This window comes from Strix uralensis, chromosome 3 (assembly GCF_047716275.1).
Source record: "Strix uralensis isolate ZFMK-TIS-50842 chromosome 3, bStrUra1, whole genome shotgun sequence".
Classification (NCBI taxonomy): domain Eukaryota; kingdom Metazoa; phylum Chordata; class Aves; order Strigiformes; family Strigidae; genus Strix; species Strix uralensis.
Genome location: NC_133974.1, coordinates 33,366,902 through 33,394,561, shown reverse-complemented (window position 1 = coordinate 33,394,561; position 27,660 = coordinate 33,366,902). Strand labels below are relative to the sequence as shown.

The following is a 27,660-nucleotide window of genomic DNA, read 5'->3' as shown; positions in this document are numbered from 1 at the left end:
CTTAGACCAACAGCATAGAAATACTAAGTTCAGACACCTTTCATACATTTGCTTTTAAGTACTGAAAAAAAATGGCGCAGGAACTAGAAAGCCAACACATTATGTATCCTGGGTGTAAGGAACTGAAAGAATTAATGCCTCAAACATTCATCAACACAGAAAAACTCAAGGACAAGCTGTGGCCTTTGTGATTAGTCTAAGGAATGCCACCCAAGGAAGCGCAGAGTGTATCGAACGATGCACATCCCCACTCCTTGTGGTTGCGCTGTCAGACTCCTTAGATAAGTCTCAAAGGGGGGAACTGTACTGCTAATCACCAGCTCCATTGTGTAAAACCAAAGAGGTGATAAAGACTGATAAGAGGTGAGCATCCTGCCCCAGAAGTTGGATGGTTGCTCAAGAAGCATGAAGTCAGCAAAAATCTGTGGGAACTGGGGGACAAGTAAAGTCGGCAGGGTGAGCACGGCCACCAACTCATTCCACCTCAATGCATGCACAGAACCCACCTTTTGCTCGTCTCTCATGGAAATGAGTTTGTGGAATACCTGCTTCTCTTGGGCTAGTATGCTAATCAGCTGATAAGATAAACTTAAAGGTGACAGAAAATCACTCAGTGGGGTGCACCCACCACCCAAGATTACTGGACCTGAGACAATGCTGGAACCTGGGGTGGTGACCCATATTTCTTTGACTGTCTTTCTCTCCTTTCTCTTTTCTTTCATTTCTTTTTTTTTTTTTTTTCCCTTATAGATTTGTAGGACACCACATTGCTTATTATCCTTTTCCAAGTTTAAGCCATTTCTACTGCAATTAAAACATTAAGGTGTCATTTCACCTTAATTTAACCTGAGGGGATCACAGAACCTTTATGACTCTCTGGCCTCCCAGTCTGGGTCATAACACTGGGCTAGCAGGTTGAGGGAGGTGATTCTCCCCCTCTGCTCCACTCTTATGAGACCCCACCTGGAGTACTGCATTCAGCTCTGGGGCTCCCAAAATAAGAAGGACATGGACCTGTTGGAGTGGGTCCAGAGGAGGCCACGAAGATGATTGGGGGCTGGAGCACCTCCCTTATGAGGACAGGCTGAGGGGGTTGGGGTTGTTCAGCCTGGAGAAGAGAAGACTCTGGGGAGACTTTATAGCAGCCTTCCAGTACCTGCAGGAAAGATGGGGAGGGACTATTTATCAGGGAGCATAGTGATAGGACTAGGGGTAATGGTTTTAAACTGAAAGAGGGTAGATTTAGATTAGATATAAGAAAGGAATTTTCTACGATGAGGGTGGTGAGACACTAGAAACAGGTTGCCCAGAGAAGCTGTGGATGCCCCTCCCTGGCAGTGTTCAACGCCAGGTTGGACGGGGCTTTGAGCAACCTGGTCTAGTGGGAGGTGTCCCTGCCCATGGCAGGGGGGTTGGAACTAGATTATCTTTAAGGTCCCTTCCAACCCAAACCATTCTGTGATTCCCTGATTATACATATGCAAAATAAACTATGGGCTGCTGGTAACCCCTTCTCTGTTGCTCAGTCCTGTAGATATTTTTGTTAGCAGCTACAGCTGAAGAAAGCTCAGCTCAGTTCAGTTCTGCAGTCAGATCAAAATGCTGTACTTGCAACCTCCAGCATCCTACTATCATAGTATTTCTTTTTGTTTCATAAAATCAGCATTTCAATTTCAGTAAGAGTCATGCTGAGCAGGATAACAGCATGTGAAAGACAGTATCTCTTTCAGAAGACTTTAGAAGAAAATGCAAGCAAGAAAATCTATTAAATATATTTGAAGGGTATAGAGATTTTGATTTCACAATCATAATTTACAGAATGAAATGAATAAGTGTATTTAACAGGAGCTTTAAACTGCTCTCTAGGTTCTTTAAAAGGGGGGAAAGGATCAAAAAGCACTAGAGGGAGCTGCTGTTCTACTTAACCCGTTTGGATTCCTTGTTTTCAGTATAAATTGTTACCTGCTGGAGTGAGACAAGTGTAAGCACACATCTCAGCTCTCCAGTATTGAAATAACAGAATAGTACTCAAAACCAACATCAGACAGCAAGGATGCAAACCATGAATTCTGAACCAGAAAGGAATAACAGAACACTTTAAAAGTCTATAATATTTAATAAACTTTAAAAAATACCCAAAGGAGGATCATCATCTGGGTAGGCTTGCAGAAATATTTTTTATAACCCATCAATAAAAATCCTCATTGACTCCTTGCCTTTTGTGGGCACAGGATTTGCACCAAAGGGAAAAAATGATATAAAAGAAAGGCGTCCCTGTCCATGGCAGGGGGGTTGGAATTAGATGATCTTTAAGGTCCCTTCCAACCCAAACCATTCTGTGATTCTATGATAAGGGAAAAATGACATGAAAGAAAGGATACCAGGAAGAAGTTGCATAGAGAGCTTCACTTTAACTGAGTAGTTTCATCACCAGTTGCCAATCAATATACGTTTCTGACACCAATGCAGGTTTTTAACCAAAGATAGGCAGATGATGTTAAGAGACTAGAAACTCACTATAAACACAAATTTTATTGAAAAAAAAATCACCAGAAATTAGGTTAGGGGGAAAAAAAAAAAGAAGAGGTATTGAGAGGGCTAGAAAAGTCTTAAATGCTATCATGCAACAAGGAGGTAAAAAATTATTATTTTAATTAATCAAAACTCATGTCTCTTAGTAGTATCCAATTTAAAGCCCTTTTGACTGTTCAGAATGTGGTCTCATAATCCCTCCCTGCATACACTTTTTTTAGGACTTCCTTTATACCAAATCCCCTGAGTATTGCATCCTGTTCACATTTCTTCCTCAAGGAGGCAGAACTTTCCTTCTCACAGGTTTTTTTGTCATTACTGTGAACACCTGCTGTTCTAATACCTAAATTAACGTTATGGCATAAACTGATAAATAAATTAGGTAAATTTATTAACTTCAAACATGTAGGGTGAATCTCCTTTTTCTCAAATACAAATTTCATATTCTTCTGAAACATCAACCAAACTCCAAACATACTTTTACTGGAGAGTCTAATTTTTAAATGTTCAGTCAACCTGTTAAGCATTTTGTAGCCTGTATATACCAAATTCATAACAGCAACCACCCTGCAGGTGTAATAGTTCTGTTACACTTTGGAAAGGCCAAAGTAAAGACCTTCCCATATATATCCATGTGGATAAGGAAGCTGCCACTACTTACTATTAGAAGAGAATGGGTAACTGGAAGCACGATACAGCAAAATTTAGTATGGTTTGAGACTTGAAAAAGAGAGAAGGAATGATGTATCACGTTAAGTCTTTTGGTATGTACAAGCTGTAGCACTTTAAACATGCGGATATAGCCAATGCACATTAGCAGTCATTACTGCTTTTAGAGTATGCTTTTTCTATGCATTATATTCTCAGTCTTGGAAGAGGAACACAAGATGCTGGTGTAGCTGTACCCAAAGTAAGGACTGCCCCAAGATAGTTATATCAGAAACAAACACTTTCAACCAATATTTAGGCCATGACTGCTTGAGGAATGCTTTTTTGTATGTAGTTTTAGGCTACAGTACCCCCACAGAGCTCCTTGTATGGATGCTGCCATGCTGACCAAGTTGAGCTTTCCATTTGCTGTAAGAAAATCTGAAATAGGTCTCAATAATAAAAGTGCAATTTAGCTTCCACTCAAGATTTCTGATATGTCTGTCATACATCTTCACAAGCCTGACCTGCCAGCAAATCTGTGATGGCAGAAATCTGTACTAGAGAAGCAGCTTTTCACTTGTTCACAAAAAGCTAAGTAGATTAGGTCTAATGTTGACCTCTGCTACGCTTTGCCTTTTTTTTTTTTTTTTTTTTTTTTTTTCCTTTTAAAGGTCATTTTTGGCATTTGTATTACGAAAGATTCTGCATCACTCCTTTCATCTGTTTGGACTCCTGCAGTCTGCAGTACCACTTCAGCATTGGGAAGCTCAAATTGTACAAAAGACTCAAATAAGCAAGGGTTCAATATATGCAGGGGAGAAGAGGAAGAGGGAGGTATTTTTAACTATTTAGTTTTATGCAGGATAAATGAACTCCAACATGAACTCCTCTTTCTGAACACATTTTGCAAGGGAAAAAGGGACAAATATAAAATCTATGCAGTTTTGTTTTTAGATGAGTGTAAATGACATCTATTTCACTTTAGTCACTGTATTTCATGCAGCAGCACGTTATTCTCTTCTCTACAATCAAGTCGAGTTTTCCCTTGCATATGAATCGAATGTTCTGATGCATAAACTACTGGCCTTTACCTATTTCAGGTAAGCAGAAAAAGGAATTATAAAATCCTTGTTTGACATTAAGAATGTAAAGCAGTAGAAGTTTACTTAATCCACAAATAGCTGTTTTGTATTTGTCTACAACAGCATTTTTACAACACAATATATAGGGAATTTTACAAATATGACCAAGTCTTCCTCTACCAAAGGAAGACTGCATTCATTCTAGACTAATATACATCCATGCCTGACTTCAAATTTGAAATCATGTATCACTTAAAAAAAAAATAAACCCCAAACCTCTTAGATCTGAGCTAAACAGTTTAGTTCTTCATATTACAAATCCTTTCATAGAGTTGTGTATTTATTAGTCTTTTTAATTCTTCAGTAAACTCATCTGAACTATGGCTGAGTGCTCATTCCAGTGCTGGGTATAATCCTCCCCACCATTTAGACAGTTGGCACACGCTTCACACAGTCCTTCATCTTTCAAATTACCCCTCTGAGACAGAAATGATCCCATCTTCTACAGAGCGTCATGCATTTTGAAAAGTGAATGAATGTACAGTATTCACATTTAGCATACATGGCCAGTCTTTCTTTGAAATGCCAGGCAATTTCTGCTTCCTCTGATGAAGTTTGCATCTTGTTCTTTCCCTCTTGTGTAGTCCCTCATATTTGTGGACCCAGTCCTTTTATCTTTGCTGTATCAAAAGGCTAGCAATAGTAGCTGTTTGATATGGCAGAGTAAACACAGATAATTGTTTTAAACTATAATTATGATCAGGTAACCTGCTACAAAATGCTAACAAAGTTCCAGGATAGAGTGAGAATTTCCCATTCCCCTTGTTAGTTACTCACAGGAGGTCCTGGTGGCCCTGGTTTTCCTGGGAGGCCTGGTTTTCCTCGTCTTCCCTGGAAACAAAAAAAGAACAGCAGACATTTAGGAATGCTATGGCTAGTGACTGATTTGGAATAAGAATAACAAAAGATTTATTGCCTTGCTTATTAGCAAAAAATACAAAAACTATCCAAAATGAATACTCTGTATCAGTCACTGCAACACTATCTAATTTCAGTACTTTTAGGATTGTTTTCAATAATTATGACAAACTATATTTGTATCACTGTAACATTTACTGTCACATTTTAAAACTATGTCTCAAATGCAAGTGCACATTGATAGGGCTATAAACAGATCATTTAGATGAGGTGTGAAGAAATTATATTTTATCTGAATATGCCAGACCTTGGGATATTAAAATGTGCTGCAGCAGTCACCCTGACTTGCACAGTAAGTACACATGTGCAATATAACCCAATTAACAAACACCCATAGCCTTCTTTTCCAGGATGCGATAACAAGCAGGAAGGTCAGAGATTTATTTGCAAAAACAATTCACCTTCCTTGTACAATTACTACCATCTGTGTATATAATGCACATGCAGAATCATTTGCATTAAAACTTAAGGTCCATAAAAATCTACTTAAGTTAATGGGAGACTTTCCACTTGGATTTTAAAAAACATGCACATGCAACTATTACAATTTTTTAGTACAGAGCTCGACTGAACAACTGTTTTCACATATGCTTTTTTTTTTTAGGCAGATCAACATAAAAATGGAAGTAATTTACAGTAATTTACATCTTCATTGCCAAGCTGAAATCTGATGCACATTTTTTAGAAACAACAGCTGAGAACAACTAATATCTAGGTGTGATGGCAAAAAAAAAAAAAAGAGTCCATTAAGACAAAATTTTTCCCTTGTATATGGCAAATATAAATTAACAAAAAGCATTTAGGGAGATGTCCTGGTGAAATCTTGGCTTGAGAAGTTAAAAAATGAAAATGGTTGCTGACAGCTCACAATTAACACATAGGGGTATTTCTGTAAGCTGTGCTCCCTACTTCTAAGCCTGCATCTGCGTTTTATTAAATGACGATCTCACACAAATTGTAGAAGTAATCTAAGGAACAGACAAGTGAAATATCAGCTTTGCTCTTTACAGGGGAAAGCCCTGATCTGTAGGAAACCACTCTCATGCTCTGCCTTTCATTAATCTTGATCTATGCTGAGAGGAAACAAGATGAGGGTGAAAAATCCCTCTTCCTCACACCCTGCAGCTCACCAGGGTAACCTCTTGCCTAGATGTCAGGGACTCTCCTGTGAAGCAGGAGCCCTTCAACTTGAAGAAAGAAGTGAACAGGGGTTGGGGGGATGTGTTTCATTCACCAGGCTCTGCCACATAACATGTACACTGCCACCACGATTTTATGAAGGTCCGCAGTCAGTCAGTGTGTTTTAAGGGCAGCGTGAAAAAAACCCAAACACCTCAGCATATTTGGAGTGCCAAATTCCTGGGTCTTAACTAGCTGAGACATATGTTATGTGCTGAGCTGTTTAATCCTGCCAGTAGTCACACATGCAGGGCTGTAACTGAGGTAGCTCAGGGTAAATTTTCAGAACCAAAACACATTACTAGGTGCCTATACTGGGCTCAAGGCTATATTGCCCCTTACCACCCACCCCCAGCATGTTCTCTGCTATGTTGGTAACACTGTCCACGCAGCACTAGGACGAGCCAGAGCTGGGAACTCATTTGGGCTAAGGATGGCCCACAAAAAAGTAGAGTTGTTTTTGACTGATCAGTTCACTGATGCAGTTCACTGGGCAATAGAGTAGCTTGCCAGGCCTGACAGAAGGCACAGTACTGGGAAAGGCACACGTGCACAAGAAAAGGGGCCTGTTGTTAGCTAGATCTGGACTTTTGGACTGATCTCTACTGCAGAAATACAGATGGAAAGTAGCATTTCCCGAATTTTTTGAAAAACGGTAAATTTTCCTTAGCAAGTATGAAAAACAGATCAAGAGGTAATGATGTAAGTAATAAACAAAGATAAATTGCTTCATACTTTTTAAATAGTCCTTCTGAGTTATAATGATCTGTACTGTTGACTTCTTGAAGCACCTTCCTTTTCCTGTTTGGACTTATTTAAAGTATCCTGAGGATGACACTTAAAATCTCAGCAGTCTAAACAAAGTATCAAGGAAGTGTCAGGGGGAAGAAGGCAGGGCTCTGACTGGCAGACACAGCTGTGAATGAGGTGTTAATTACACAGGAAAACATGGAATATATTGGGAAGGCAATTTTATCTCTATTTACAAGATGATCTAAAATGTGATTTATGACATATTGCAAAGCCAAAACTTGACAAACTTGCTGAAAAATCAGTTAAAAAAAAAAATCGGTGGTAGTCAGTTTTCACTGTCATTTATTATTTACCAGAACACATACCTGGTGAAACACAGAAGAAACACTTGCCCTACCATTTATCCAATTGTTATATTATTAGTTATTATACTACGTGCCACGTGTACAAAAAACCTACAGAACAATCACACAGATTAGTATGAAGCATCATCTTTTTCTAGAGGAACAAGAGTCCTTTTCTTCCCTATAAGCACCCTCCTAAACTATCTGATATTTTAACACAGAAATACATAAAAGGCTACCTTTCTGAAATGCCTTTCAGATACAAAGATTTAAATGTTAGGAATACACACAGCTCCACCTACTTGCCAGCACTCCCGCTTCTCTGTGACTTCTCAGCATCAGTATGGAAAAAATTAAAATATATACTGTAGTAAGAGTGCAAGTAAAGTAGTTTATGTTTTTGTTTAGGATAATTAAAACAATTACAATGATGTTTTTGATAAGCCCACTATGGCCTTGCCTTGAGCAGACCATGGGCCAGACTATGACTGAATATTTACAGTTTGATTCTGAGTCTTCCTTCTGGCAAGAAAAAAGAAGTGAAAAACATCTCGGTGTCCTCACTGGTTTATACAGTGGGCTTAGCGAAGAGCCACAGTTCCCATCTCCTCCTCAGAAGCGGCTCTTGGCAGCCCCATGAGAGCTGTACTTGCTGCTGTACCACTGTGCATGGGGCAGACATCTGGCACCGGAGGCCCATTACCTTTATTTAGTTGAGTTCACTGAGCAAATATTGAGGTTATAAAACCACTCAAAAAATAAGTAAATGTTCTAGGCATGACATACTTCCATTAACTAAATAAAAAATGAAATATCGCCTACACTAACTTCAAAAAGATAAGTGATGCCAACAATTTTTCTAATGCTACTCAGAATAATATCTAAAGAAACACTGTTGCTGGCTATTTCTTTTGTGCTGCATACATTTTTGTGGGCAATCAATGGGATAAGAAGTTGTCTAAACGTTACTGATACTGTATCCTGTCCCCTTGACTCATGAAATGCTTGCCCTCAACTGATTTGGACAGTTGGCTACTTTCCTCTTTTCCACAGGACAAACTTCAGCTATGATACACACTCAAATTATTCAAATAGCAACCACTTGGTTAGGGGCAAAAAAGACAAAATATTAAAAATAAAATAAATGAGAAACTAAATGCTTCAGCAAACCCCAGCTGAGTGCCTAGCTGAAGTATGCAGTCAACTGCACTCTTTATTCCGCTCTTCCTTTGCCCCTTCTGTTAACCAAAATGACTTGACGAGCTTTGCCTTACATTAGATGGAAAGCTGTTCAGAAGAGAGGCTCTGAGCATCCTTCCATAAGCTTGTGCTCTGATTCTGAGTGCTGCCCCTGGGCAGCACTGCAGGTCCAACACACAGTGCAAGAATTCAAAGTATATATTGTAATCCTCTGCTGTATCATGTTGCATTCATATATTCACATATCTCTAACTATAGAAGAGTTAGATCGCTAATCCTACTGTCTAAAATTAAGCTGTGGATTATTTTAGGATAAAATTGAGCAGAGTTATCCAGGTATGCTGACATGATTTATGGAATTAATAATTTAAAGAATCTACACTTGAGTATGATGGAAAATGTTCTTAGAATAAGCCTGTGGGAATTTTCAAGGGAAACTGCTAATTAGTAGTTCCTGAAACACATCATCACATTTCAAAACAGGAACTAGTTCTAGAGAAAGTAGGAAGCTGGGCTTTAAAGTCTTAACTACTGTAGTTATTATGCAAGATTAATGAGGCTTATGTAACTCATTTGCCAAGCTTAACTAAGATTCTCTTGAATAATCCTCAAAACCAGACTGACAAAGGGACAGATATACCCAAAGCAGGAGGCAGGTAGAAAGTAAAGACCCTTGTCTCAGAGCACCCAACTCACAGACACCCTGCTAGCCCCTTGGGCACCTAAATGCAGCCATGTGAGTGAGCTCTGGGCAGTTAAAAACTGTTTCTCCAGATACCCAAAGTTGCCTGCCACCAAGTAGCCAGACAAGTCCCAGTGCCTACACTAATTCAGAGTACAGAAAAGAGGCTTTCCTTTGTCTCAGTCCTCTAAGCTGATACACCTAGTCCATATAAACTTCCCAGTTTTCCCTCTCTGTCTGTAGTCACAACCTGGTAGTCCTGTCAGTTCACTCTGAGCTTGCAGAGCTCCAACCAACTCTAACCTGGGGAAACCCAGCCCAGCCCAAAGCTGGTAACACTCTGCTCTACGTTTTACCAGAAAAAGATTGCCAGACTGCTATTTTAGCTAACTGGAATCAGAAGATCAGAATTAATCACAAAAATCAGAGCAATCAGCCATCCAACCCAGTTACTCAACAGTGACTCAATATCTATCTATCGGTTGTGGGACAGATGGTTCTCCAGGATCCCAATCAACTATTTTACAGATCACAGAGTGAAGATTACAAATCTACAACAAATGCACAGCCTGACTACAGAGTCATTATTTTCCATCATGCATTTAGCCAAAAATTTTTTGATTTTTAAAGAGGGCTTTGACATTTAACCACCTGACTGCACAACTGCTGTTAATAAGAGTTCTGTCATTAACTTCGGTAGTGTCACAACTGGACAGGTCTTTTGTTTATCCTTAGAAATCTTACAGTTTGGATATTCTCTTTCCTAAATTGGAAATCTATGTTGCAGTCAATGAAACCTTTTTAACTTCAGTAATACAGCGTTAGAACTTGCATGTACAATTCCTTCTTCAATCCTATTAACCTTGGCCTTGAGGATGTATTATGGTAACCCGTGTATTACAAATTAACCTCTGTATTAAATGTGAAACCTGAATAAACTCACAGGAAATAAGGCCAAAAGGCAAGAAACTAAGCTGTTTGAAGAAAACAAGTGAAAGTCTGTCCCTCATATCCCATTAAAGCCTTTCACAGAAACATGGCTCACAGAATAGAGCACTAAGATCCTAATCCCCTGTTTTGGAAGAAAAGTCACTAGGGAGCTCCGCGCTGATGCAAAAGCATTCCTGCACTCAACCTTGGCTTTCCAATTTTATAAATTATTTTCAATAAACTCTAGTTTCTTCATTTTGATATTAATAAAATGCTAAAAAGGAGTGCCTAGCCAGACTATATATTATTCAAATGCATTTAACGAACATCAAAAGAAGTCCTTACACAGGCAAAGCAGTGTCAAGAAGTGAAATGCCACGACCTATTTTGCCAACAAATCCCTAAATAAAATCCATCACAATTTTTCAAGTGTATTCACAAAAGTGCATTTTAAATTCAAAATCGCTTGTAGAAATATTTTTCAACTACATTTAGATATTTTTATAATGAACATCTTATTTTTAATTATGAGAAATAATTTCCTATTCTCCCATGTTGCTATACCTTTTGCAAAGAGACATTAAAAGAAATATTGATAACAAGAGTATTTGGAAGGGAGCCTGAAAACTCTAAATGAGATCTTAAAAGTGAAATAATTTCTGTTATTCCACTAAAAGTTAGATTTTAAGTTCTTCAATGGAAAATATCAAAGAAATTAAAAAATGAAATACTTTCTAATTGACAATGATAGAACTATTTTCTATTTGAAAAATCTGTCTTCAACATTCTAAATTACAACCTTTTTCATCTTGTTTTGAAATGCCAAAGTGGGAAAAGTATAATTATTTTTTTTAAGTTGTATCCTACCTTACTGGTTATTTACTTTGCTTTTAAGGTAGAGACATTCTGGTAGAAAAACTGAAAATTATCTCCCTCTTTTACATTAACCATTTTTAGACAGTTAAATACATGAGTGAAGGAATGTACAGTACTGATAAAATCAGACTGGAGCTTTGCATACTTAAAAGCAACTTACATCAAAGTCAAGAAGGACTGAGAAGATTAAAAAAAGATTCCAAAACTCCAGAGCTGTAGATGTGAATAATATTGTTTGCACTGTGCAAGAAGCCTGACCTACTATACAGTGATTATCATTGCTCTGTAAAGCTTGTTTTACAATTGGTTGAGTACAACATTTACTCACTGAACTAGAAAACAAATTATGTCAAAGAAATATTTAAGTTCTATAAACCAGATAAATGCAATCTGAATTTAAATTAATTTTGAAGTCACTCTAAATGATTATGTTAAGAAAAAAATCTAACAGCTCCCCACCCATTTATTTACTTAGGAAGATTTTCCACTGTGTAATAATAATTTTAGTTATACTTGATTAGAAAAACTTGTAATCTCAGAGAGTAAACTTATTATTAACAGAAAGCAAGTATTGCAATTTCACAAGGTCCCTCCAAACACATAATTTTAGTGAAGCCAATGCTGAAACACTAGATGTGACAACCCAAAGAACTCTCAGTTTTATAGGTTGTTTAATTTATTACTAAGATAATGCTAAAATAACTTCCTCTTAAGTGAAGTGTTTGGTACTATAAACACAACAATTGGGAATAAGGAAGTTGTTTGAAAAATATTTACTTTAAGACACCTGCAACTTTCTCAGGAATACAGAGTCAAGAATATGGCTGTGGTATTGTAGAAAGGTTTTTAAATGTTTGAACTGAATTCATCACCGGAACCAGGGAAACCATCATGGTGGAGAATCAGTCTGTTTAAATGCATATGAAACATTTAAAAAAATCCTATTAACCCAGTTGTTGGCAGCTATACTGAGAATAAGCTAGAGCTAAAATAAAATTCACAGATTCGCCTGGGTTGGAAGGGACCTCTTGAAATCATCTAGTACAATCCCCCTCCTCAAGCAGGACCAATTGTTCAGGACTGTGTCTACTTGACTTTGTAATATCTCCACAGATGGAGACTCTACAACCTCTCTGGGCAACCTGTATCAGTATTTGACCACCCCCACAACAAAAAAGTGTTTTCTTGTGTTCAGATGGAATGTCCTGTTTTTTAATTCATGCCCCTTGCCTCTTGTTCTGTCACTGGCTACTACTGAGGAGAATCTGTCTTCCTCTTCTTCATTCCCTCATAACAGGTATTTATACACACTGGTAAGATCCCCCTCGAGCCTTTGCTTCTCCAGGCTGAAGAGTCCTAGCTCTCTCAGCCTCCTTTTATGAATGATGCTCCAGTTCCTTTAATTTGCTTGGTGGCCCTGTCCTAGATCCACTTCAGTAAGTCCATGTCTTCCTTGACATGGCCTCACCAGCGCTGAGCAAAGAGGAAGGATATCTCCCCTGGTCTGCTGGCAATGCTCTTTCAAATGCAGCCCAGGATACTGTTGGCTTTTTTTTGCCATGAGGGTGCATTGCTGGCTCATGGTCTCCTTGTTGTCCAGCACCTTCTTCTCCACAAAGCTTCTTCCCACACAGTTTGCTTGCAATGTATACTGATACCTGGTGTTATTCCTCCCTAGATGCAGGATTTTTCATTTTCCCTTGTTGGACTTCATGAGATTCCTCTTGCCCCAGTTCCGTGCTATGTTCTGCCCCATTGTCCAGGTTGTTAATGAAGATGCTGGACAGTACTGGCTCCAGCATTGAGCCCTGGGGTACACCACAAGTGACTCGTCTCCAACTGGACTTTGTGCCACTGATCACAACCCTCTGGGCCCAGTTGTTCAGTTGGTTTTCAATCCATCTCACTGTTCACTTATCTAATCTGTACTTTGCCAGCTTGCGTATGAAGTTGATGAGATGAAGTTATGGGAGATAGTGCCAAAGGCTTACTAAAGTTGAGGTCCACAACATCCACTGCTTACCTCTCATCCACCAAGCTAGTCACCTCATTGTAGAAGGCAATGCAGTTGGTCAAGCATAAATTCCCCTTCATAAATCCATGCGGACTATCTCAATCACCTTCTTGTCCTTCATGTGTTTGGAAATGGTTCCCAGGAGGATTTCATCTATCACATTGCCAGGGACGTTTGATCTGTAGTTCCCCAGATCTTGCTTCCTGAAGACGGAAGTGATATTTGCTCTCTTACAGTCTTCAACAACCTCTCCTAGTCACCATGACCATTCAATGATAATCAAGAGTGACATCAGCCAGCTCCCTCTGCACTTGTGGATCAGACCCCATGGACTTACAGAGCTGTTCTGAAGCTGCCTGGGTGCAAGAGTCCAGCAGCAAACAGTTACTTCAGTAGCACCTGGCTCCTGTGCCTTGTGACCATCATCTTTAAGAATGTGTATGCTTGACAGAGAAAGTTTGCTGGCATCTTCTTTGTGCCCTTCTGCATGAACTGCTGTGCAAACTGCTGCACATCTACTGGCTGCTTTTGTTATTGCTGCATGAACTACTGCATCGCCTGGCTGTTATATAGTCTTCCTGGCATGGGCTAAAAGCGTGCTTGACCCTCCTCAATCACCAACAGCAGTGCTACAGGCTTGGGGAGGAGTGGCTGGAGAGCTGCCAGTCAGAAAGGGACCTGGGGGTGTTGATTGACAGCCGGCTGAACATGAGCCAGTAGTGTGCCCAGGTGGCCAAGAAGGCCAATGGCATCCTGGCCTGTATCAGAAACAGCGTGGCCAGCAGGGACAGGGAAATGATCTTACCCCTGTACTCGGCACTGGTGAGGCCGCACCTCGATTACTGTGTTCAGTTTGGGGCCCCTCACTACAAAAAGGACATTGAATTACTCGAGTGTGTCCAGAGAAGGGCAACGAAGCTGGTGAAGGGTCTGGAGCACATGTCGTACGAGGAGCGGCTGAGGGAACTGGGGTTGTTTAGTCCGGAGAAGAGGAGGCTGAGGGGAGATCTCACTGACCTCTACAGCTACCTGAAAGGAGGTTGCAGAGAGATGGGGATGAGTCTCTTTAACCAAGTAACAAGCGATAGGACAAGAGGGAACGGCCTCAAGTTGTGCCAGGGAAGGTTTAGACTAGATATTAGGAAGTATTTTTTTACAGAATGGGTTGTTAGGCATTGGAATGGGCTGCCCAGGGAGGTGGTGGAGTCCCCACCCCTGGAGGTGTTTAAGAGTCGGGTCGACATAGCGCTGAGGGATATGGTGTAGTTGGGAACTGTTAATGTTGTGTTGATGGTTGGACTGGATGATCTTCAAGTTCTTTTCCAACCTAGACAATTCTGTGATTCTGTAATCAGAGGTCAGCTACAACAAAGGCTGCAGGCACCTGTTGATCAAGGAAAGCTGATGGAGTTCATCAGAAGCTGCCAGAGCTACCCTTACCTTAGCCTTACCTGGCAGCAGCAGGCACCCTCAGTTTCCTCAGAGGTTTCCCAGAAGTGCCCAAATCCCAGAGGAAGTGCCCAGAAGCTCAAGAAGGTATCAAGACGACCTCAAAGAAGCAGAAACTGGTGCACAAACTGCTGTTTATGTTAGCTGTGTGCTCAGCCTGGCTCTTCTACAGGCCAACTAAGAATGAAAAATGACCATTTCTAGATTTCACAGTATAGCCGTCTAATGAAGTTGCTTTGATGATCTGCATTAAGACAATTTTTTGAATTCACTGAAATATTATATTATAAAATCAGAACATTTTCAGAAAAAGTAGTATTGATAAAAAATGCATCAAGTTCAGGGAAAATCCCTGCTACAAAGATATCCAACTGAAATTAAGCATTAATTTCCAAAACCTTTGGAATTATAGTTTGGAAATATAAATTTCACTTCACTGCATTTAACACAGTAAAGGCAGAGTCTGGAAACTCCATGCAGTCTGTAGTTAGAAGTAGTAGAAATTTTGAAGAAAGTACAGCAACATGAAAAAACTATTTGAAGACTTCAGAAAATTCTTTACCTGGGGATCTGAGGGACCTTAGTTGAATTTTCTCAAAAATAAATGGAATGGTGATTTGATTACAGAGGAAAAGCTTTAAACATTTCTTTAATGTAAAGCAGACATCAAAAAAACAGTTTTTGGAAGCTTAAGCTATATGCTCAAGTGTAAAATAAAGAACACATTTTGAAACCTGGAATTGACAAGAAACACTGGAACAAAGAAATCAAGGAGACTTGTGTAGTCTCTGTTGTTGATGTCTTTCAGCTGGGAACTGTACTTCTGTGAAAGATACACTTAACTAAAGTGCAGGAATACTGAGAAAAATAATGAAGTCCTGCATAACACATGGAGCCAGAAAGATGGCGTAGTTGTCCACTGTGGTTTAAATTCCATGCAATGCTAGGTTAGCACCCAATCTTTCTATTTTTTCTTGGTCAGTAATATTGGAACGGGGACTTTTCTGAGTCACATCTAATTACCTTGTGAAGCTCCTGATGTCATTCTGAGCACTGGTGTAATAGTGTCAAGTTGCTGCAACAGTAACATGCTGCTCTGCATGCCTGAAGCCAAGAAGAGGGACACTGAAAAAGTACATATGAACGTAGTGCCCACAGAATGGTCTAATGTTTCTCATACAGGAATGAGGAAAAGGGACTGAGTAGCTGTTTCCACTGGCCCACTTCTCGCAGTGACCAGAACTAAAAACAAAGGCTCTTACTTAGCAAGGTCTCATGTCTAACACAAACCACTTCACTAAAGATAACAAAACTAAAAAATTATACAAAATCACTGTGGTAGAGCAAGGAGAAACAATGGCCTTTTGTAAGAACAGCAAAGGTTTGAGGACTCCTTGTACTCACAGGAAAACACAACGCTGGCTAACACATGTGAGTGGAAGTGGGTAACATGGCAAAAGGAGAAACAAGGGAAGTACATGCTCACACAAAATTTAACTAAGTTCACTCAAGGAACTGCCACAACAAAGATGACCTTTAAATGAGTATTGTATATGTCTCAGGTTGGTTGAAGAATCAGAAATAAGTTCACTGTGTGGTCTCTGGATATGGCCAGATTATCATGTAGATACTATTTCTTCTGACATAACCATTACTTTCCTCTTCTAAGTAACACCCTAAATCTTTTTTTTTTTTCCTTTTTGTAGAGCTACAATAAATGTTAAGTAGTTTCTTTCGCACTAGTTCTCCATGACTGCACTGCTTCAAATTTTTAGTGAGTTTGGAATCTTTTCTTAAGCAAAGCCAAAAAATAGAGCATGCATCCTGACACGGGATCCTTTAATGCTGCACAGATCTAGTCAAAAGAGCTTTCAGGGTTTCCCCTCTCTCATTCTGAATGAGCTCCCTACAGCACATTTCTGTAAACATGTCACATTAGTGTACGCTGTTTTCTGCAAACTCTTACATCCTTGGGGTATCTGGAAAGTATCCAGGGAGACCAACTCAGACACAAGACACTTCACACACTTCTGTCATCAAGTTCCATAGCTGACACATTTGAGTACCATCATTTAAACATGTAAGAACCTAACCTGCTCTTTGACATAGGAGCAAGATCATATCCCAGCATGATCATATAGTAGTAATTCATTGATCACCAAGCCACAGAAAGTGACATATTTATTATTTTAATAATCGTGTGTTGGCTTAAATGATACCACATAACAGTATATCCATTGGACAAAAGCTGTTACCACTTTATTTGAAATAATGTATTGACTCCCCTTTGCTCTTGAAATAAATTACCTGCAGTCATCATCTAATTCAGTGTTGTTGTAAATTTGCGCTTGTAAGCCAGTTCCACATATATGTCAATAAGTATTTTAAGATTGGCATAACTTTGAACAATTCTGTTAATCTTTATTCTATTACCATAATTATTCTTATACGTATTTTTACTATGTAATCTTTTATGCAGATTATCCCTGTAAGGTGAAAGAAATACTACTACCCAGACTTATTCCTCTTAATAGGGGTACATTTGTCCTAGTTCCCTCTATAGTGAACACAGGGAGATAGGTGCCACTCTGGGACAGGTCCCACCTTTGGTGTTTCTTAGTAGTTCTAATATAAAACTCTGATCTTGGTAAAATCCCACTTAAAACACTCAGAAAATGAAAATGCATGGCTCTGCCCAGTTCAAAGAGGGAAGAAATCCACTGGCATGGCTTTTTTTTTCCCTTTCTATCTCATTTTGTACCGTCATTTACCTAAGTCACTAGCTCTAACATGAGCCTTCTACATGTTTCTTTGAGTTTTTGACAATATCACCATTAACACTGTTAATTTTCCTCAGCTCCTTATATCTTGCTTTAATGTGTCTTGAGAGGTCTCTAATTTACACACTTAATCACAGAATCAACTAGGTTGGAAAGGACCTTGAAGATCATCTAGTCCAACCATTAACCTAACACTGAGGCTTGTTACTTGGTTAAAGAGACTCATCCCCATCTCTCTGCAACCTCCTTTCAGGTAGTTGTAGAGGACGATGAGGTCTCCCCTCAGCCTCCTCTTCTCCAGACTAAACAACCCCAGTTCCCTCAGCCGCTCCTCGTACGACATGTGCTCCAGACCCTTCACCAGCTTTGTTGCCCTTCTCTGGACACACTCGAGTAATTCAATGTCCTTTTTGTAGTGAGGGGCCCAAAACTGAACACAGTAATCGAGGTGCGGCCTCACCAGTGCCGAGTACAGGGGTAAGATCATTTCCCTGTCCCTGCTGGCCACGCTATTTCTGATGCAAGCCAGGATGCCATTGGCCTTCTTGGCCACCTGGGCACACTGCTGGCTCATGTTCAGCCAGCTATCAATCAATACCCCCAGGTCCCTCTCTGACTGGCAGCTCTCCAGCCACTCCTCCCCAAGCCTGTAGCACTGCTGGGGGTTGTTGTGGCCCAAGTGCAGCACCCGGCATTTGGCCTTATTGAACCTCATACAGTTGGCCTTAGCCCATCGCTCCAGCCTGTCCAGGTCTCTCTGCAGAGCCTCCCTACCCTCGAGCAGATCAACACTCCCACCCAACTTGGTGTCATCTGCAAACTTACTGAGGGTGCACTCGATCCCCTCATCTAGATCATCAATAAAGATGTTAAACAAGAGTGGCCCCAAAACCGAGCCCTGGGGGACACCACTCGTGACCGGCCTCCAACTGGATTTAACTCTGTTCACCACAACTCTTTGGGCTCGGCCATCCAGCCAGTTTTTCACCCAGCAAAGCGTGTGATCATCTAAGCCTCGAGCAGCCAGTTTCGCCAGGAGAATGCTGTGGGAAATGGTGTCAAAGGCCTTGCTAAAGTCAAGGTAAACTACATCCACAGCCTTTCCCTCATCCAATAAGCAGGTCACTCTGTCGTAGAAGGAGATCAGGTTTATCAAGCATGACCTGCCTTTCATAAACCCATGCTGACTGGGCCTGATCCCCTGGTTGTCCTGCATGTGTTGTATGATGGTACTCTGGATGAGCTGCTCCATCAGCTTCCCCGGTACCGAAGTCAAGCTGACAGGCCTGTAATTTCCTGGATCATCCTTCCGACCCTTCTTATAGATGGGCGTCACACTGGCCAATTTCCAATCTGTCAGGACCTCCCCGGTCAGCCAGGACTGCTGGTAAATGATGGAAAGTGGCTTGGTGAGCACCCCAGCCAGCTCCTTCAGCACTCTTGCGTGTATCCCATCCGGTCCCATAGACTTGTGTGTGTCTATGTGATGCAGCAGGTCACTGACTCTCTCCTGGATTGCGGGCGGGTCGTTCTCCCAGTCTCTATCATCTGGCTGAGGGGGCTGGATTCCCTCAATACAACTAGTCTTGTTATTAAAGACTGAGGCAAAGAAGGCATTAAGTACCTCAGCCTTCCCCTCATCACTTGCTACCAAGTTTCCTTCAGCATCTAGCAGGGGATGGAGACTCTCCCTGGTCTTTGTTTTGCTATTGACATACTTATAGAAACATTTCTTGTTATCTTTGATTGCTGAAGCCAAATGATTCTCCTCTCAACTATTTATTAATCTAAGTCTAATTTTCAAAGGAGTTGAACACTTAAAAATGCTGCTAAGGTTAAGTGGGAATTAAAATTTTGAATATAACAAGAACAATGTGAATGGAAAATTTTTAAAAATTCAGGTTCTCAAAGTCTGGCAACCATACTGAATGGATATTTTGAAATGTTTTGGAGTGGGTTTTTTTTTCCTAGTATGTCACAATTCCAGTCTGCAAAACGTGTACAATTATCACTTTTAGGTCTGAACAATGCTGAAGAAAAATTACCAGTTAGTTACACAGTCAATATTGTGCTTTAATCTTCAAAAGACAGTCGATGACAAAATCAGTAACCTTATAAAATGTGAAAGATTGGGAGGATCTGTTGGAAGTAGAACAGAGGAACATGACATCTATAATTAAATAAAAAGGAATATTTAATAGCCATTAGATGTGCACTGTCCTGATTGCCATTAAACAGAGCAGAAATCTTGTTACAAACAGTATGTTATTGTGTAATGAAATGTATTGGAAATGCAAATGCATATGGGATTTGAATTAAGACTGCAAACTATGTTATTAATGCTTGGGCGGGAGTTGCAAGCAGAAAGAGTATTGTGAGCATCTCACTGGCAAAAAGATAAAGACAGATGCTAAGGCTCTACAGTCTGCTGTTCCCATTGTTTGGCTCAAGGCAACTGTGTGCATGGCTGAGATTATAGAACAATCAGCACTCCTGTTTTTATAGATGTTGGAGTGGGACACCAGTTCAATTTTATGTGCAAATAGGAAATGTCCATGATGAATGTATCAACCCCCTACTTCCCACTGCAAAATGCAAAATGAAAAAAAAAAAAAGTATTTCCAAATTCATTTATCCACAGTGTGTTAACTCTGAATCTTTGCCTCAAAAAATTAAGAAGTTCAAAGAGTGATGTCTCTAAAACACAGCCATATTTATAACTGTTCCTAAAGAACTAATAAACTGTTTCTGCAGATTCAATACTCCACAGAAAAACACTCTAAAATACGCTAAAACTGGATATCCATAGCTTTTCAGTATCCTGGGCATTTGATTGTGTAAGAGTAAGCATCCAGTAATTATAAAATCCTTAATATCATGTTTAATATTTAATAGCATATTTACCACATAACTTTTGATTCTCCCCTACTACACTGACTTTTTTTGAATGGGTTCTCAATCCTTAACGTGAAACTTAAATAACCTCAGCTTTCAAATTTTCATGTTCAACTGAAGTGAAATTTAATACTATTTTTGTAACTTAAAAACCAATATAAAACATAGCTTTGGGGCCTACATGCCATTAATAATTTTGTTCAAGAACTGGTCTTCTGTTATTATCATTATTATTACTGGAATTACGAAACTGGCCTTTAAAAATTCACTGTAGTTGACTGAGATCAGTGATGAGTAATACCAAATCCTTCCACTTCAGATAATTTAACTGAGATATTAAATATCAAGATGCCTAAACAAACCAAGAATTATTGAGAGACTCAACTTCAAACCACAAACTGGGCACGACTTAATTCATAAAAATATTGAAATGTTTGAGGCTGAATACCTTCCCAAACTTCTAGGAGCAGACTAGATTATAAACTCTTAAAACTGGATTATTTCTTGCAATAACACAATTATAAATATTTGTTATCTGTTCTACTGAACTACCAAACTTCAGTGTCAGGGAAAACAAAAACGTAACAGAAAACAGTCAGTCAGTTACTTCATTATATTAAAACTCTGAATAACCAAAGATTTATTTCATGTTTTGGGCATAATCTCCACCACCACCCCAGCCCCCCGCCTTAATGTATCTCCTTTCTTTGTATATATATGTTAGGCTCTGACACTTGCATAACAGTATCTACAACAAAACTTGGGTCACTGGTACTGGTTTCTGTTAATATTTTAGATAATGATCCGAAATTCATATTTTTATATGTTTTAGACATAGTAAGGTATGGTCTATCCCCACAGCAAAATGAAAACTTCTGAGCAATTTTAATATTCTTTCACTTAAAATTACAGCAGAAACATGTTGCACAAATGACAATATCTACATCTGTGCTGCCAGTCATCAAAACACTTTAGATGGTTGAAATTGTTAAATCTCCTTCAACTGAAAAGAACCTCAAATGTCAAAGCTCAGTTTGTTGTCAGCATGTTTCATGCTCAGCTGCCACCTTTCTGGTTTTTATTAGTGCTTAGAAAGAAGTCACACATCAAGGTCAGTTAGCACATTCACCAGTTGTTCACCAAGTTTACTCACCCTTTGACCTTCTTTGCCAGGTGGACCTTGGGGACCCTCCAGCCCTGGCAAACCCTGAAAATACAAACATTAAACAAATGTAACATTCAGTGTTATTTTCATCCTCCATTATTCTATAGAAGTAAGACTAAGCCAAAGAGTCAGATGTCAAGACAAAGCATTCATTTCTAATAATAAAAATAGGTTATTCATAATAACTTCTTTCAGGATAATGTTATATTCAGGTGAGAGAAAAAATGCAAACAATAAATATTAATCCCATTCCTCCATACAAAGGCTGAATCATTTGGAAAAGAGGTAAGTCAGCACTACTTAAGCATAGTTATATTTAACTACGGTGTTCTATGAAAACTAATTTATCTTGTTAAGTGAGGATGCCAAAAGAAAAAAGAAAAAAAAGTTATATTAAATGAATGACAACTTACTCTACAACTGCAATACAAATACAAGCACTGAAGGGGGAGGGGAAGGGAAGGAAGGGGAGGGAAAGAGGACTAAATATAGCAGAAGGCCTTATGCTCACTGTATTGTAAGAACCAGCCCTGTGCAGCTTCCTCTGTGTGCCTGGCTCAGCTTTTCAAAACCCTTCAAAGCCACTTCTCTCACTTCTCTCTTGCCCTCTCCCCTGACCAGGCACAGGAGCTTTGGGTGTTTTGAAAATACTCTCAACTTGTGAGCCTTCCTTCTGAACTCAGTGCAAGGATCTGCCTTTGCAGTCACAGACAGAATCACAGACTGGGCTTTTATATCTGATTAATGTATGCTATAATCATAAAGCCTTCAAATAACAGCTCTGTACTTAGAACAGTGCTCCCCTCCTTTACTTTATGAGTCACCTTGGAACACAATTTAAAAAAAAAATTACTTTGAGGAAGCTATCCGATTTCCATTACAGCAACAAGAAATATGAAATCAGTTTCAATGTAATCAGCAAAGAGCACTGAACAGATCTACCTTGTAAATTAAAAGTCTTGAATGTAATATTGCATATTCTTACAGGGTATCACAAAACTAAAGAACTTCTATTTAGTTTATTTAAGAGTTTGAAATATTAAAATATTAAATTCTTAACCTTTTAAATTACTTGGACTCAGGTGTTGCTTCAGCTTGAGTTATATCTTTGGTCAAATTCTGAACTCCTTATTTAGAATCAATTACGTGTATTTATTGCCCCAATAAGAGGAAACTGAGGACCCCTGAGAATCATGTTTTCAAAAAATGTCCAGATTTCCAGAAATGAATTAATGAAGTTCATTTATGATCTCTAATTCCCAAGATAAACTTGAGAAATTAAGTGGGTGTGCCAAAGCTGATAGCTTGTATATCTTCAAGTGATGTTTGAAGTTGATTAGAATGAAGACTGACTTTAATTTTAACTAAAAGCACTCAGTTCCAGAGTTTTTTTATTCCTATAATTTCCGTACTTTAAAACACCAAAGCTAGAAGAGTACCTCAGACAGTATTTCACTATAGAATATTTCTCCTTTCTCTTCATCTTATAATGTAAACAAGGTTTATGATCTTTTACAAAACTGATGTGCATCACTTCCATCTTTCCCCCAAAGTTTATGGTACTAGAATATGCATTACAATGTTGTGTACAACAAATAAATCACGGTAAGTTAATTACAGTGCAGTTACGTAGCTTATAAATGCACAAACCCATAAAGCAGTATGTGAATGCAACTTTTTCCTCAAGGTAGTTTAGAACTTGCAGAGAATTCTGTCTGTCCAACTGTTAGCCACATTCTACCTCTGTAGAGAAATTCTGGAAATTCAGGAAGAGGTGGAGTTTTGTTTTGCTAATATTTCATTTCTAGTGACAACTTTATGCAGGAGAATGAGATGAAAACCTGAAAACTTCTGATTTATGGAGGAGGAAATACTTAGCCTCACATATCTGTACAATAAGGCTCCAAGGGGACAAGAATCACACAAGAATGTAACTGCACAATAATGATAATTAATAGCCAACATTTTTGTCCAAGACCTACTTTTATTCTTTTTATTTTCTCTACAATATTATTGTCAAGAAATAGGAACCAGATAAGGAGGTTTATCTTCAAGGAAAGGGAGGAGAGCAGTTTACAATTGGTAACTACGCAGGGAGGACTACCCTGTCCAAGGAGCCACATCCTGACATTGAAACTGAGGTAGAAGTTCACACCAACTTCAGTGGGATCTTTGGTTTAAAAAGTGATAGCACAACATGGGCCATGTTAACTAACATGGCTGTAAAACTGTAATAACTTGGCAATGGTAATGATTTAGCAATGCTGTCCCTGTTCAGCATTCACTGAATGAGATCCTGGAAACACAACTGAGGAAGAAACCTGCAGGAGGAAGGAAAAAGAAAACATCCCTACAGTGAAATCTGTTGAAAGGGACGAATAAAACAGCCCCTGTTGAACTATAAAACTTGGCAATGAACGTTAACAGTTTAGCACAGAAAAGAAGTATGTATTTGTAGGAAGGCAGATCAAAGTAACTACTTAGGTCTTATTTGTATTTAACTTCTGGAGATCTCCCTTTGGAGATCAAAGATCAGATTCTTGACTCCCTCCAATCACAGACAGCAGTCACAGACAAGACAAACCCCACCAAAGGAGCCCATCACCACAGACAGAAAGGGACAGAATATAGACTGAATATATACATGTGGCCCCATGGGATATGCTGTTGATTGTGTTGAAAACATTTATGTCAGAAGGCAAACTATTTTACATGTACCATCTCCCCAGGTAAACCACATCCAAAGCACTTAAAATGATTCACTATGTGTCACCTCGATAGTCTTGCACTGGCAATGAGCAAAAGGAAGTATAGGAATAGCACAGGACAAAGTGAGATATAAGAACAGCCTATTCCCATGACATCAGACCGTCAGGAAAATATAATGCATCCTTACAGGTGGCCTCATATGCACAGGATTTTCCTGACTCTTCCAGGCCACCTTTGACGTTGGAAGGTGGTACCCTTCTACCTACTTCATGAAGAAGTGAACTACAATAACATATGCAGTCTTTAGGGCTTGTACCTGTCATGGCCCAGGCAAGTCCCTGGAGTTACGTGCCTGAAGGAGCTTGAGGAACATGAAGTGGAAATGTCACAAATATTACCATGTAGCTTGGGGAAAAAAAAGTCAGTAAGCTGGAGATGGGCTCAGGTGCATCTGAAACTTAGAAAATTTATTACAATAAGTGAGGATGGCTATAAAAAGAGATGAAACATGATGCACAGGCAGGCACAAGAAGGTCGTACACAATCTTGAAAATGAAGTTAAGAGTGGAGACTTGTGAACTCCTTTATAGGAGGTAAATGTAAAGAGAAGTGTTGGCAAGGAAAAATATGCTGGTTGTGAAGCTAGATAAAGAAAAAGCAAGCATGCTATGAAGCACATATTGACAGATATTTGAAGAAAATATAATCAAAACTTAAGACTAAGCTTTAGTCAAAGGAATTCAGGAAAAATAAGGTTTAAAAAATGCTACGGTAGAGTAAGTGAGCTTTTAGAAGAACTTGCATGTCATTGAAAATAAGTGTAGGAATTAACATTTTAATACGTAACAGTTAATATTTTTTGCAAGTGTCAGGAGATAAAAGCTATATAAGAATTATTAAACTTGAGATGGTAGAAGAAAAATGTATTTGGAAGTGATAGAAAAATCAGTTAACAGTTCAGTCAGTTAAGCTGTTTTAAGTTTCATAAGCTATCAATTTAAAGTGTATTAGCTGGCATGTAGTTATTAGAAGCCACTTATTACAGAAGGGCCCTGCAGGTACAGAAACATTTTTAAATGCCTGATACATCACGACAAGCATCCGCAGAGAAATGGTGGAGACTTGGTTCATAAATTTAATAGCTCAGAGTAACTGCCTGAGAATACACTCTTAACAAAAGCAAAGCTTTTATCGTGACCTCTTGGTGAATTAAAACAAAACAAGCAAACAAAAATTATCGCAGCTGAAGTGGAAGAGTGAAGTTACTTGAAGTTGTTATTCGTATTACTTCCTCTGGAAGCTTATGTTCAGTGCCAAAAGAGTAAAATGTTAGACAAGTAAGTATATTTTTGGTGTTCTGAAAGTTGCTTCAAAACATAGCTGATAATTTTTGAAGCAGAAGGCTAGACAGCTGCCTTATGTACTCATAGGTAGTGTTGTTGAAATAGGTTCTGAGCATGGCGGCCTTTCCTCCTCAACACAAATTAGAAATATAATACAAATGCTAACAATAATAAGGCAGGTCTAATTAAGGCAAAAAAATTATCTCATTATAGACCTTTGTAGACTGCATTCCGTGTTCTATATACAAACCTCTCTCACCCATTTTCTTCCTCACTATGAATTCCAGCAACCACATGAACTCAATTTTTATGGAATAAATGCTACTAGACAGAGAGTGCATGTAGTTTAGCAAGACGAGTCAAGTAAAGACAGAGACAAAGCCTAAATTAGATATGCAGAAACACCTTGTGGTAATGCAAGAATAGGTTATTTTTAAACGATTTGAATATGTGAACTTTTATAATGATAAAACTTGCTACTTTAAAAAGACCCAGCTATAATAGACATGATTTGGCTAAGCAATTTCGAAGCAATATATAAGCAGAAAAGTATAGTTCTACTGAAAGAAAATCAACACTTAAACCTTTCTACAAGCGAATTCATGGGCAATTCCCACTGCAGGGGTTTGACCTAGTTCTTCAACACACAGTTCTCACTAGGATAAAGAAAGCTGTCACACTGATTAATTACATATATAATCATCCCTTTGTAAAACCCACAAGTAGAGCAGCATAGAATCACACAAATCAATAGTCAGGTAAAAAGTGACCGCAGATTTCCAAATTCCTGACATTAACACAATGTGTGATCACGGTAAAAAGCTGCAGCCTGACTGACTTGAAGAGCATTCTCCAGCCACCCAAATACTGCCGTGGGATGGATGGTACTACTGTGGCTGCACTCATGCAAGAATGTGCCAGCACACTAGACAGGATGCATCAAGATGCAATTCAATTAGGTCTTAAATTCACCTACTTATTTGGAGGTGTTACCACACAAGTTCTACTGTGCAGGTCATAAGTGTAACTGTTGATCCTTCTATCCTATTTTGAGGACATTTTCCTCTTTGGCCTGTTTGTACCATACCAAGGAGTGGCTTCCTCTCATGTAAGAACGGGCTATTACCCTCAGCAAGCAAAGGAGCTGAAATATAAATAACATCTCTGTAGTCAAGATGAATACAATGTTGGTTTCCCAGATCTCTTCGAGCCAGTTTACTTGCTGTGACTCCTGCTGCCCTACCTCAAAGCCCAGACAGGACGGTGAAGAAGAAAGAGACCTTAAAATACGACTATGATGGCTTCCTCTTCTTGTCCACAAGACCGCCCATCACCACCCACATGGAAACCCACAGAGCCTACAGACACACCTCACTGTAACAAATTTTGCTAGAATGGAAAAAAAGGCACAGGAAAATCACAGATGGATGACTAATTTCTTGTTGTATTACCATTCAGTGAGGGAAATTAGACAATCACTTATCAAAAATACCTCTATTTTCAGCATTTCCAAACATGACCTGATCTCATTCACACCCTTACTGAAGTAAATCGAGATGGCAAGTGGAAAGATTTGTACCCCATGTTTGGCCTCTTACTGCTACTCCAGTAATCATACTGTTTTGCTTGGGAATGAAAACTGGAATAGGCCACAATTTTGCTTTCAGATCTACTGCCAACCTATTTACTTCTGTGGGAAAGGAGACAGCATTTAGCAGAAGTATTTCAGTCTGCCAGAAAACATGATCAGCTACATTTTCATGATAATTTATTACTGAACAACACAGAAAATATGTTCCTCACTGATCTCATTATGCTTTGGGTTTGATCATTTCTGTACCTCTGTCTGCTAACTTAACTTGAAATCTACTTTGCTTCAGAGACAATAATTTCAAAGGGAAATTGAAAGAGTAATTTCACAGAAATTCACACTTTATGAACCTAGCACTTTTATTAGACATGGGTTTGTTTTCTAAGCAAAAATGAAAGTATCATTTAACATCCTGAGGAGTAATTTGAAATGATTCTTTACATTGATGTCTACTGCATATGGGACTATCCTCAAATCATTCTTCTAATGAAGGACACATAAATCACA

At 39.0% G+C, this 27,660-nt stretch overlaps 1 protein-coding gene across 1 annotated transcript in view; it reads right to left on the bottom strand.

Moving 5' to 3' along the window:
• Positions 1-27,660, bottom strand: part of COL19A1 (collagen type XIX alpha 1 chain) — a 226,223-nt gene that overhangs the window by 75,754 nt on the left and 122,809 nt on the right. The window contains exons 18-19 of the mRNA XM_074861812.1: positions 21,499-21,552; positions 5,103-5,156 (exon numbers count right to left, since the gene is read on the bottom strand). Coding sequence (XP_074717913.1) covers positions 5,103-5,156; positions 21,499-21,552 — 108 coding nt within the window. The remainder of the gene's footprint in view (positions 1-5,102; positions 5,157-21,498; positions 21,553-27,660) is intronic.